The following is a 10,272-nucleotide window of genomic DNA, read 5'->3' on the forward strand; positions in this document are numbered from 1 at the left end:
CAGGGCCAGGCCTTGGGAAGGAATGTGCTGGAGCCCGCGGGGGAGGGCGGGCAGGTGCCAGAGCGGCAGGGCTACCACCCCAAGTCCTGAGTCCACGCCAGGCACAGTACAGAGCAACAGGAGCGTCTGGGGAAGGTGGCATCTTCCTCAGACATTGCGAGCTCCCTCCGGCTGCGCAGGGAACAGGCCAGGAGGGCAGTGCTGAGAACGTGCCTGCCCTCGGGCTGCCGCAGGTCCCAGTGCACCGTGAGGGCGCCTCTGCCATCCGGGTGGTGATGCTCTAGGCGGGACCCAGTAGAAACCAGTAGGCGTCCGGCTTCAGCAGCTGGATGCGGAGTGGCCAATCAGTTAGGGCAAAGATCCACCCCCCCCCCTTACCTGCGCAAGGTCTCCCAAGCCTCTGATTACAGCCCTCCTGTGCTGTGATGGGTCCATGGGGAAGTACCAGTTCCCGGGGGACAGGGGCACCCCTCACTAGAGGCCAACTTGTCCCAGCAGTGCAGCTGGGTTCTGTAAGAACCACAGGAGCTGCCTGTCCTACGAAGGCAGATGAAGACACTGCGGAGTTCAAGTTCAATTCCAGGTTTATAGGCAGAGGCTCCTGGGCTGGAAAGGCCCAGATGTGTTTGGTTCCTTTCACCAAAAATAAAATTTTTGTTTTAAACAAACAGGTTCATGCAACTGGCACCGCAGTACTATTTCAGCAACCTGCCTCCTAGTGAGAGTAAGGACCTCCTGCAGCAGGTGACGGAGGGCCTGCCCCCCATTTCCACGCTGACGGAGGAGCAGCACGCGTGTGACAAGTGCCCCGAGACCACTGAGCAGAGGTGCGCCGTGCAATGACGCCCGGCCCGCCCGGGGGACCGATGCGCAGCGACCCCGCACCAGCCTGCCGGGCACCCATGGCAGCCCACGCCGCAGCGGGTGGGGGACGTCAGGACGTCATGCCCCTCACAGGAGCTGCCTGAAAATTAACACTCTGTATATTCCTCTAAAATAAAAAATAGAAGTTTTTATTGAGTTCCTTAAATTACGACTCCACGTTTTCCTTCTTATTGGGGGAATTTTAATCAACTGCTCGTAATCCGACCAAATTTAGAAAGAAACTGTTTTGTAAACGTGTCACAGACACAGGCAGCAGACCCTACGTTTGTAGAGAATTAAGTCCAAAGAGTCTTGAGCTTCTCAGCAAAACCCCACCAGGGTTCGCGGCAGCTCACAGCCCGGCGCCCCGTCCGCGGAGGGGCTAGACGGAGAGGTGCTCCTCCAGCCTGTCCATGACGCCGGGCATCTGGGCGCATGGAACCAGCATCACGGTGCGCAAGGGCGTCATGGGCACGTCGTCGAAGGCCCAGCTGCCGCCCAGGCGCGTGTCGCTCTCCTCCTGCACCGAGTAGCTGAACCTCAGGACCGCCTTCTGAATCAGAGCGACAGTGCACAGCTCAGACAACCCGGCAGCAAGCTCGCCGAGCGGCCAGCACAGGGCGCCGCCTGACACCGCTCACAGGGGAACGGCAGCTGACGGCGGCAAGCGCGGGGCAAAATGAGCCCAAATGGGCCGCTCGGCAGAAGCTGAGAACACTCGCCAAAGGGCTAACCCGCCTCCCTGAGGGGCCCGGACAGAAGAGTCCTGGTTCTCAGGTGAACAAGCCGCTTGGTGATGTCAGTGCACGCCCACCATGTACTGTCTGTCACTCTGAAACCGCTCACCACTCATCACCTCGTGCTGTCTGTCATGGCACAGCTACCTTAACAGGAAGTGCTAGAAACCCCACCAAGGGGACGCCCTCCAGGACTAGGACACAGGGTGGCACGTGAGCCAGCAGGTGGGGGGTGGGGGGATGGGGGCAGCTGTCCACCCCAGCCCCTGCCTCACGGGCTGCGTGGTCTCAGATAATGGCTCTCAGCTCCCCTGGACTCAGTGTCCCCATCTGTGACCCAGGCTGATGCCCGCCTCTTGCGTGGTTTGAGCGCCGCAGCTCTCAGGCAGGTCACAATCGCCATCAGCAGGTCCATGGACTTGCCCCTCCCACAGCAACCCCCACAGTGGGGGTGGGGACCCCACCACAGACCAGGCCCTGTGTTCACTGCCAGCAGCTGGGGCTATGGAGGAAAACAGTGGCCACACTCAAAGGACTTTGACATGAGATGCGAGAGCAATAAACCCCATCTTATTATTGTCAAGACATGAGTACACGCATCTAAACAAACAGATGGAACAAGACAGTCTCACCTCATAGAAAAATTCTTCCTCTGCATTTGCAAACATTAGCTCATCCTTCCTTTGGCTGCTCCGTTTCTTTTTGGAATCGTTTTTTCCTGCTTCCACAAATGTCTTGCTAATCAGAAGGTAGAAGTAACACCTCCCACACGGCTTGTTGGTCCTGTGCGCCTCCGCCAGTTCTTTCCTGCAGGCAACACAGACACACACACACAAGGTTTGCCTGCCGGGCCACGTGAGCTCTACCCACCACCCAGCCAGAGCCCGGGGCCCAGGGAGGCCGCGCAGCAGGTTCTGCCCGACACGGGCTCAGGGGGCAGACGGCAGAGCTGGCCACCCTAAGGCAGTGGCTTTACTCCTGCCATCGGCTGCACGTTCGACCGATCACAGCAGTGCTTTTTAAAATCACTAGTGTGATTATAAACGCTCTCAGACAGGCTGAGCTGTGCATACACAGCAACTGGCAGATGAGTCTCAAATTCACTTGACATCACTGCTTTGGGCCCAGGTTAAAAATACGAGCACGGAACTGAAAACACAAAGGCACGTGGCCACGCTGCTGCCATCAGAGCACGTGATTCCTCGTCTCCAACCACACGCGGTAGAAACGCACAGCACGGCACAGACACCCCAACTTCCACAGCAGTCACGCAGGGGCAGGGACGCCTTCCTGGAGAGTGTGCGTAACCCTGTGCAGCTGGCCAAACGAGATGCGAGGAAATCAGAACGGCCCACTCCAGCTTTCTGTAGGAGGGTCAGGAGCAGGCAGGTCACCCTCCTGTGACACCGAATAATCACGAGCTCCTGATGATCCAGGAAAAAGGCAGAGCAACAAACCACTGCAGCACCAGGAGTGCACTGTGCGTCGCTGGGGGTACAGCGTATAGAACAATGAATGTCTGAAGGAGAACGGGAGCCTGAAAGTTTCCCGACGAGTCCCAGCCCCGGTAAGGACACCCCAACCCCAGCCACCTGACCTCGGAGAGCCCGCGTCTGTGAGGCGCAGGGGCCTGCCTGCATTTTCACGCCCCTCCACTGCAAAGCACATGCAATACCAAGTCTTAGCTCCTCGTACATGTAAAACATTTTTGTAAATTTGGAACTGCACTTAAAACATAAAGCAACAAGCCCCGAGAAGCCAGCAGTGGGGTATCAGACCATGGTTTCATTGGTCATAAAACATCCCAATGGATTTAGGCACCTTACTCAGATTTTGTCATTATTATTCAGTATGATAGTCACATTACATAAACACACCTATGAAGAGGGGGAAAACTAGCCGAACAGGAGCCAACAGTCTATATGAAGTCACGTGTTTTTATACGAGTTAAGCCGTGAAAGCCGTGAAGGCCGTGAAGATGGCCGTCAGAGCAGCCTCCGTAATCCGAAGTCTTTAGAAAGCCGCTCACTGGAAGCGTCACGTCTCAGGACGGCGCCTCCGCGCCCACCAAGGACAGCACCCCCCACACAGGCGCCACCTCTCCCCACCCTGAGGCCCCCAGGCGGCCGCTGCGGGCACCCCCGAAGCCTTACTGCAGCTGCCGGTGCATGGGCAAGGCAACCTGGGGAGGGACGTTAATGAATCTCTCGCTCAGGAGAAGGCCCACGGGCTTGGCGGTGTCGTTTAAAAGCCGGTCCAGCTGCGCGACCACGTCCTTCCCGCAGTTCTGCTCACAGCGGCTTAGGATCAACTCCTGAATCTGCGCAGTGCACGGGGCACCCTGGAAAGCAAGGGAAGGCTGGCTGTAGGCCCCCGACCGTACCTACCAGGAGGGGGAACTTTTCGGCCACAGCCTGTAAATTCTGAGGCCTTCAGAGGCAACAGCTCGCGTGGCTCTCCCCATAACCAGGCCTGACCCGAACTCCCACCCCGAGCGGTGCCCAGACAGGCCCACTGGCAGGCAGGCGCACTGCACGGCGGTCCCAGCCCATCCGTGAAGACTGACGAAGGGTCTGGAAGTTCGCTTAAAAACTGAAGTGTAGCCTGACCTCATGTGCGGAGGGTAAGCAGCTGGTTTTTACTTCTTATTAGAATCGACGAGCAATGAGAAGCGGTGAGTGAAATCACAAGCCTCCGTTGGTCAGCGCCTGCCCCTTGGGAGGCGACCCCACCTCCCAGTCGGCACGGACAGCCATGTCAACACCAACAGCGCCACAGCCACAGGGGGAGGTAGCGACCTTCGCGGGGCCCCTCGTTCAGCACAGAACCGAACGGGCTCCAGGAGGATGTCACAGCACACAGTGTGCTCAGTGCACATGGCCAGGCTTCAGGACCACCACGCACGGCTCCTCCAGGGAAACCCACCTTCCTCTCGGTCAAATTCAGGAGGCTGATGAAACCGAAGATCTCATCTGCGTCCGCGTCGTCATCACTGTCTTCCGAAACACCCGTCTGCTATTTAAGAGAGAAAGGTAGCGTTAACTCGGGCTCGGGAAGAAATGCCAACACCCAGCCTTGAACTCCAGGCCCCGCTCGCTGCTCCAATTCGCAAGGGCCAGCTGTGTGACGGCCGCCACTCGGAAAGCACCGGGGACTGGCCGCCGGGCAGCCCGCCGCTGCCTGGATCCCGCTCCCTGTCGCAGTCGGCACGGCCTCTTCCTGCTCTGGACATACGTGTACTGCACCATCAAGGCAGCCTCCCTACTAGATTCTCAGCGTGGCCCAGCGGCAGATCAGCCAGCAGCTCCTGACATAACTGTTTGCTCGTCTGGGGAAGGGGCAGCTGGAGCCAGCCCTCGCCTGCCTGCCTGCCTGCCTACGGGCCACAGCACCGTCACTGAACGCGCGCGCCAGCCAAGCGCGGGCCAGCTCTGACTCCTGGGGTGGGCAAACAAGGCCCAAGGGCCACCTTCTCAGGGGGCAGACAAGGAAAAGAGCCAGGAAGGAAATGACAAGCGAAGAATGAGCTCAGAGGACGCGCCTGGCTCCAACGGGAACAGCCCGGCTCCAGGACGACAGCCCTTCCCCTGGAGGCCGCCTGTGCCCCGCACAGGGTCCTCCACGCGTGGCTTACCTGCACCCCCGGCACGGGGCCTGGCAGAGAGCGAGCGCCCGGAAGCAGGTGTGAATGAAGGTGGCACGAGGCTGCCGCTCTCCCACCAGGACCAGCAGGACCCAGAGCGGCGGCGCCTGACCTTGGACTCCCAGGCAGGGATGTCAACGCTGTGGAGGCGCCCAGGTGCCAGGGGCCTGGTGCGTCAGGGCCGAGAACAGAACGCACCACCGCCACGGGGTCAGGAAGCCAGGCCAGACCGCAGTCTAGAGAGCGTGAAGACGGATGTGGCTCCTGGACCTCAGGGGCACCACCACTGACGGGCACCTCGGGCAGAGGGGCTGCCAGGCTGGACCACAAAACCTGCCTGGGGAACTTGGCCAGGAAAGGCCACCAGCCTCCGAGGCCTAGGGAAGGACGACTGTGTGCCAGGAGAGAAGCTGCCAGCTCATCACAACAGGAGGTGACCGAAGTAGAGAAAGGGGGGGGGTGCTCCTGGGGGGGACGAGCAGCTCCCGTGGGAGGGGAAACAGGTACAGGAGGAGGACGACTCTGGGAACCAGCCTCGGGCCTCGCTGCCCCACATGGCCCCCAGCTACTGTGGCACAAGCTGCGCACCCGGCGGCAAGGGACCCTCGGGGACAAACCCTAGAAATCCCCACGGGCACCTGGCTCACAAGCAGCTGGCGTCCGCTGGAACTGCTCACTGTTCCTGATGGGTGTCAGCCATCCAGGCGGCAGCACACACGCCTGGGGTCACCGTCCTGTCACCTCGCGCCCCTCCTGCTCTGAGCCTCTCCTGAGCACCCAGGCACCTGCAGCACCTCACAGAACACCTGGCCCTGAACTAGAGCCTCTCCGCCCACCATGCCCGTACCCTCCGCAGACCTCCCAGGCCAGCCCAGCCCTGAGGACACCTCCCCTGAAGACCCAAATGCAGGCCCAAAGGCATCACTGAAAGCTCTGCGCAGTCCCTCTCCTGGGAACAGGAAGTCTCTGTCCCTGGGACACCTCAATTGTCCCTGTGGCAGCCACGGAAGCCATAGGTGCACAGTTATCTGTGTAACGACCCAGCTGAAGGCCGAGTCCCCCACTAGAGAAGCAGCTTTTGCTGAGGATGAAGATGCCTGTCCCCGTGGTGCCCATGGTCTCGGGACGCTGCCAGCTGGAGAGTGCTGTGTCTGACGGGGGCAGGCGCTCCCGGCTCCCACCGCTCTATCCAAGAGAGGCGCTGCTGGAGGTGACAACCCACATTCCCTCCACATGTACTGACACTGTCCCAGGCCTGAAAGTGCCACTGCATTTAGCACAGGTGACTCCATCAGCACTTTCAAAACAGTAGTAGTAGACTGGAGGGAAAAGGAGTCAGGTGTTTAGGAGAGGAAGTGGGGATCGGTGATTCAAACAACCTTCAAGAATCTTGGCTTTGTACACCAAGGCTGCAGGTTCGATCCCCAGTTAAAGCACACACAAGGACCCACCAACGAGGGCATGAGTAAGTGGAACCACAAATCAACGTGTTTCTCCCTCTGTCAAATCAACAAAAATAAAGAACTTTGGCTCTGACAACAAAGTGAGACAACAAGGCAGGAACTGCCATTTGGTTTCTATAAGCTGGGCGACAGGTGCTGGGCTCAGGGCACAGTGACAGCTGCACACACACAGCACGTGCCATGTGTCACACACAGTTCTACGTGCCTTTACATGCAGTAACTCACTTGGTTCACTCCCCAACCTACCAAACAGGTGCATGCATCACCCTTGCTTTCAGAGGGGAAAACGGCAAGACTGAGGCCTTGTGGCAGACTGTGCTTCCCACAGAGGGCCGGGATGACACCTCCTATCCCCCTCTGCTGATAAAGTGACCTAGGCACTCTGCCCATCAAGAGGCGGGGTCTATACGCCCTCCCCTTGAACCTGCGTGGAACTCCGTGTAAATGCGTGCTGGGCATGACACTGTTTCTTAACGTGCCTCCACGCAGTGCTTTTGGGCTGCATGTTCCTGGGACCCACCAGTGTGTAGAGGCCCATGGTCCCAGTTGGGCTCCCAACGGACAGCCCACACTGACGTGCCCGTCACGTGAGTAAGTCCTCCTGAAGCCCTCCAGCCCCTGGCGGACAACTCCCACACTGTGACGCACAGCCACCAGGAGCTGTCCTCCCTGAGCTCTGTCCAAGCTGCAGACCCACGGCTGTCACTGCTGTACAGCACAGAGCGGGGGGCAGTGCGTCAGGCAGCGGCAGAGAACTGCAGGAGCCCCCGATGACAAGCGGCAAAGGCAGGACTCACCAAGCCTGGCTCCCTCCTCCTGCAAACACCCTCTCCCCTTGCTCTACCGACACCTCCCCTCCGCTTCTGCCTTCTTCTCCCGGTCACTCCTCTGAGTCCCCTTTGCAGGCTCTGCCACTGACCTTACGTAAATAAGCTGGGTGTTACCTGTGTCCCTGCCCTTCCTGGGCAACCAATTACTGTTTATCTGCTGAACACGCCCAAGCCTCCAGCCGCTGCTCAACAGCTCACTTGCATTATCACAAGCAAATCAAACTCAAAATGCACAAATCCAAACTCCCGTTCCCCTTCTTAACCTATCTTCTTCCATGTCACTATTTGGTTGCTTGAGCCAGACACTTGGGAGTCATCCCTGACCCTTTTCCCTCCGCCCAGACCCAGTCACGCCCAATCCCATCACGTTTCATCTCCCAGCCCTCCTGAACCAGTCTGCTTCTCCCCCTACCCACTTGCCACCACCCCATCACTGCGGGTGATAAGCTTGGGTGCCTGGAGTGGTCTTCTCGCCAGTCCCCCCGCCCCCCGCCATTAACACTTCTTTCCAGTGCAGCCTCTGGCCCGCTTGCTACAACTCAGGAACTTTCCAGGCAAAAGAACTAATTTAATCCGAATGAGCACAGCTGCCCTGCTTACCTTAATGACACTCCCGATGTGGTTCTGCTCAATTAGGAGATCTGTGAGTTCTGCGGTGTTCACAGGAGCCTTTAGGAAAAGCTAAGAGGAGGGAAAAAAAATCGTTTTAAATTAAAGTCGAAGCATGATATCTAATGAAACTTCTAATTTCCATATTCAAATAGAAATAATGGAACATCGACCACTAGACCGGGAAGATGACTCAGAAATGCAATCCCAAGAGGAAAGAAAAAGCCCAGGAGAATCCAAGAAGCTAAAGGCACCGAAAGTGAAGAGGAGGCATCAGCGGAAACACAGGAGGTGTGGGGGAGGGGAAGAGGCAAGCGGAGGACGGAGGGGGCGAACCTAAGGCCCAGGGCCTGGCCACTGGGACGGGGACCAGAGCCGTCTCCACTGGGGCAAAGGGCGCAGTGACGTGGCTCCTGCGCAGGAAACCCTCCGACGCCAGAGCGGGCACGTGAGTTAGAGAAAGACGGACCAGGCGCTCAGTGCCGGGCAGAGGACAGAGAGAGGCGCGCAGGCCACAGGAGACGCAGACGCGCGGCTGCGGGAAGGGGCCGGGGGCACGGGCGGGGCAGCCGGCTCTGGGGCCGAGGGTTCTCCTGCCAGGCCGGGTGCGGGGCAGGAGGAGGGGTCCTAGGGCAGAAAGGACGCGCTGCGGGGCCCCGACTTGCTTAGTTAGAGGCGCACGTCCGTGCGTAAAGAGGAAAACGCGGCACCTGCTGCAGTAACTTCCTGATCCCCGCGGCGTCGACGTCCGAGATGGAATAAGCTTCGAATTCCACATTCACTTCCTGGAAGCACACACGGGGCCGGTCACCAAGCGGGCGCACTCGGCTGCTTCGGGCCTCATTTCCCACCGCGGGTTTCTCTCCCCCCCCCCCCCCCACTGCCCCTCCCGAGGCTCCGCGTCTGCAGAGCGGGCCAACAGAAACAAGGAGAGGCGGTCCCCGCGGATCTGTAACTGTCTGCAGAAGCAGGCAAACGCTGTCGCCTGGCCCCTGCCACCGATCGGTCCCGGGGCCGCCCACAGAAGCGGCAGAGACGACGAGCGTGCACCGCAGACTCTGCTCCTGACGCTGCGGGGCGTCAGGACCGCCGGGCCCTCACCATTCACCCCGCAGACATCCAGGGCCCGGAACGCCGCGCGCTGCGGCAGGAGCCCGTGTCGGAGAACGTATCTCCGGGGCGGGTGCGAGGGGCGGGCAGGACACACGGCGTGGCCGGGGGCCGCGCCGAGAAGGGACACCTGCAGCATGAAGAGCGCTCGGAAAGGCGGCGGGGAGACCGGGAAGGGGCCGCCCCGGCGGGGGGCGGGCGGGGTACCGAGGATAAACCTGCAGGCAGGCCCCCGGTGGCCTGTGGCGGACCTGAGGCTGCCGCCTGAGAACTAAGTTAAGTCTCTGCAAAGTGGTGTGCCGGTTTTCTATTTTTGGGGGGGGCGGGGGTGTTAAGGACCCGGCCAGGCTCTAACTTTTTTAAATAACTGCTGCGGCTGCGGAGTGGAAGAGACCGAAGGGGAACCTGAGTCAGCGCCTTTCACCACCTGCAGCGTCGGCTCACAGACCCTCGAGTAGCGGGGAGTCGCCTCCCCAAGCAGCTGACACATGCACATGGCTTCGGCTGTCAGAAACCGGGGTCGCGAGCGCCGCTCACCTCGTCGCCGACCTCTTCGTCGCTGTCCTCATCCTCCTCTTCGTCGCTGTCTTCAGCGTCTCCGTCCTGGTCCTCCACCTCCTCGTCCTCTTCGTCCTCGTGGCGCGGGGCCGGGGCGCCCAGCGGCCGCGGTTCCCCCTCGCCCACCGCACGCCGCTTGGGCCTGGAGGCCATGTTGCCGTCCTCCCCGCGCCTGCGCGACTTCCGCTCGCCCGCCCTCGCGGACCCACCCACACAGGCCGCGGGGGGGTGGTACAGAGACCACATCGAACCCCGGCGCGGAGTCGGCGACCGCCCCAGTGACCCTGCTCAAGTCCACGGCCGGGATTCCTCCGCGTCAAGCCCACTTCTGGGTCCTCTCTCGGCCTTATCTTACTCGCTCCCTCTTTCCTCACCCCCTCCGAGGCTCCCCCCCTTCGCGCAGTGGTTCGATCCATCGCTGAGCCCCGCCCTGGGGGTGTCCGTGCGCATGCGCGAGC

The 10,272-nt window shown here is 60.2% G+C and overlaps 2 protein-coding genes across 4 annotated transcripts in view; one reads left to right on the forward strand and one right to left on the reverse strand.

Moving 5' to 3' along the window:
• The window catches only part of DHX32 (DEAH-box helicase 32 (putative)), a 40,773-nt gene extending 39,743 nt beyond the window's left edge, over nt 1-1,030 (forward strand). The window contains exon 14 of the mRNA XM_090278691.1: nt 672-1,030. Within this exon, the coding sequence (XP_090134817.1) occupies nt 672-843 (172 nt within the window). The 3' untranslated portion in view covers nt 844-1,030. The remainder of the gene's footprint in view (nt 1-671) is intronic.
• On the reverse strand, nt 993-10,012 carry BCCIP (BRCA2 and CDKN1A interacting protein). 3 transcript variants are annotated; one of them, XM_090278689.1, is made up of 7 exons: nt 9,794-10,012; nt 8,857-8,931; nt 8,138-8,218; nt 4,527-4,613; nt 3,755-3,942; nt 2,234-2,408; nt 993-1,417 (listed from the first exon to the last, which is right to left on the reverse strand). In XM_090278689.1, exons 1-7 carry the CDS (start codon nt 9,965-9,967, stop codon nt 1,247-1,249), a joined length of 951 nt encoding a protein of 316 aa, XP_090134815.1. In that variant the 5' UTR covers nt 9,968-10,012; the 3' UTR covers nt 993-1,246. The 3 variants fall into 3 exon arrangements, with proteins under 3 accessions (XP_090134815.1, XP_090134816.1, XP_090134814.1); XM_090278690.1 differs by having other exon boundaries at nt 993-1,414; nt 4,527-4,616; XM_090278688.1 differs by having other exon boundaries at nt 4,527-4,616; nt 9,794-10,011.
• Between the last annotated feature and the right edge of the window lie 260 nt (nt 10,013-10,272).

The sequence above is a fragment of the Furipterus horrens genome, unplaced genomic scaffold (genome assembly GCF_987537825.1).
Source record: "Furipterus horrens unplaced genomic scaffold, mFurHor1.1.pri manual_scaffold_5, whole genome shotgun sequence".
NCBI lineage: Eukaryota > Metazoa > Chordata > Mammalia > Chiroptera > Furipteridae > Furipterus > Furipterus horrens.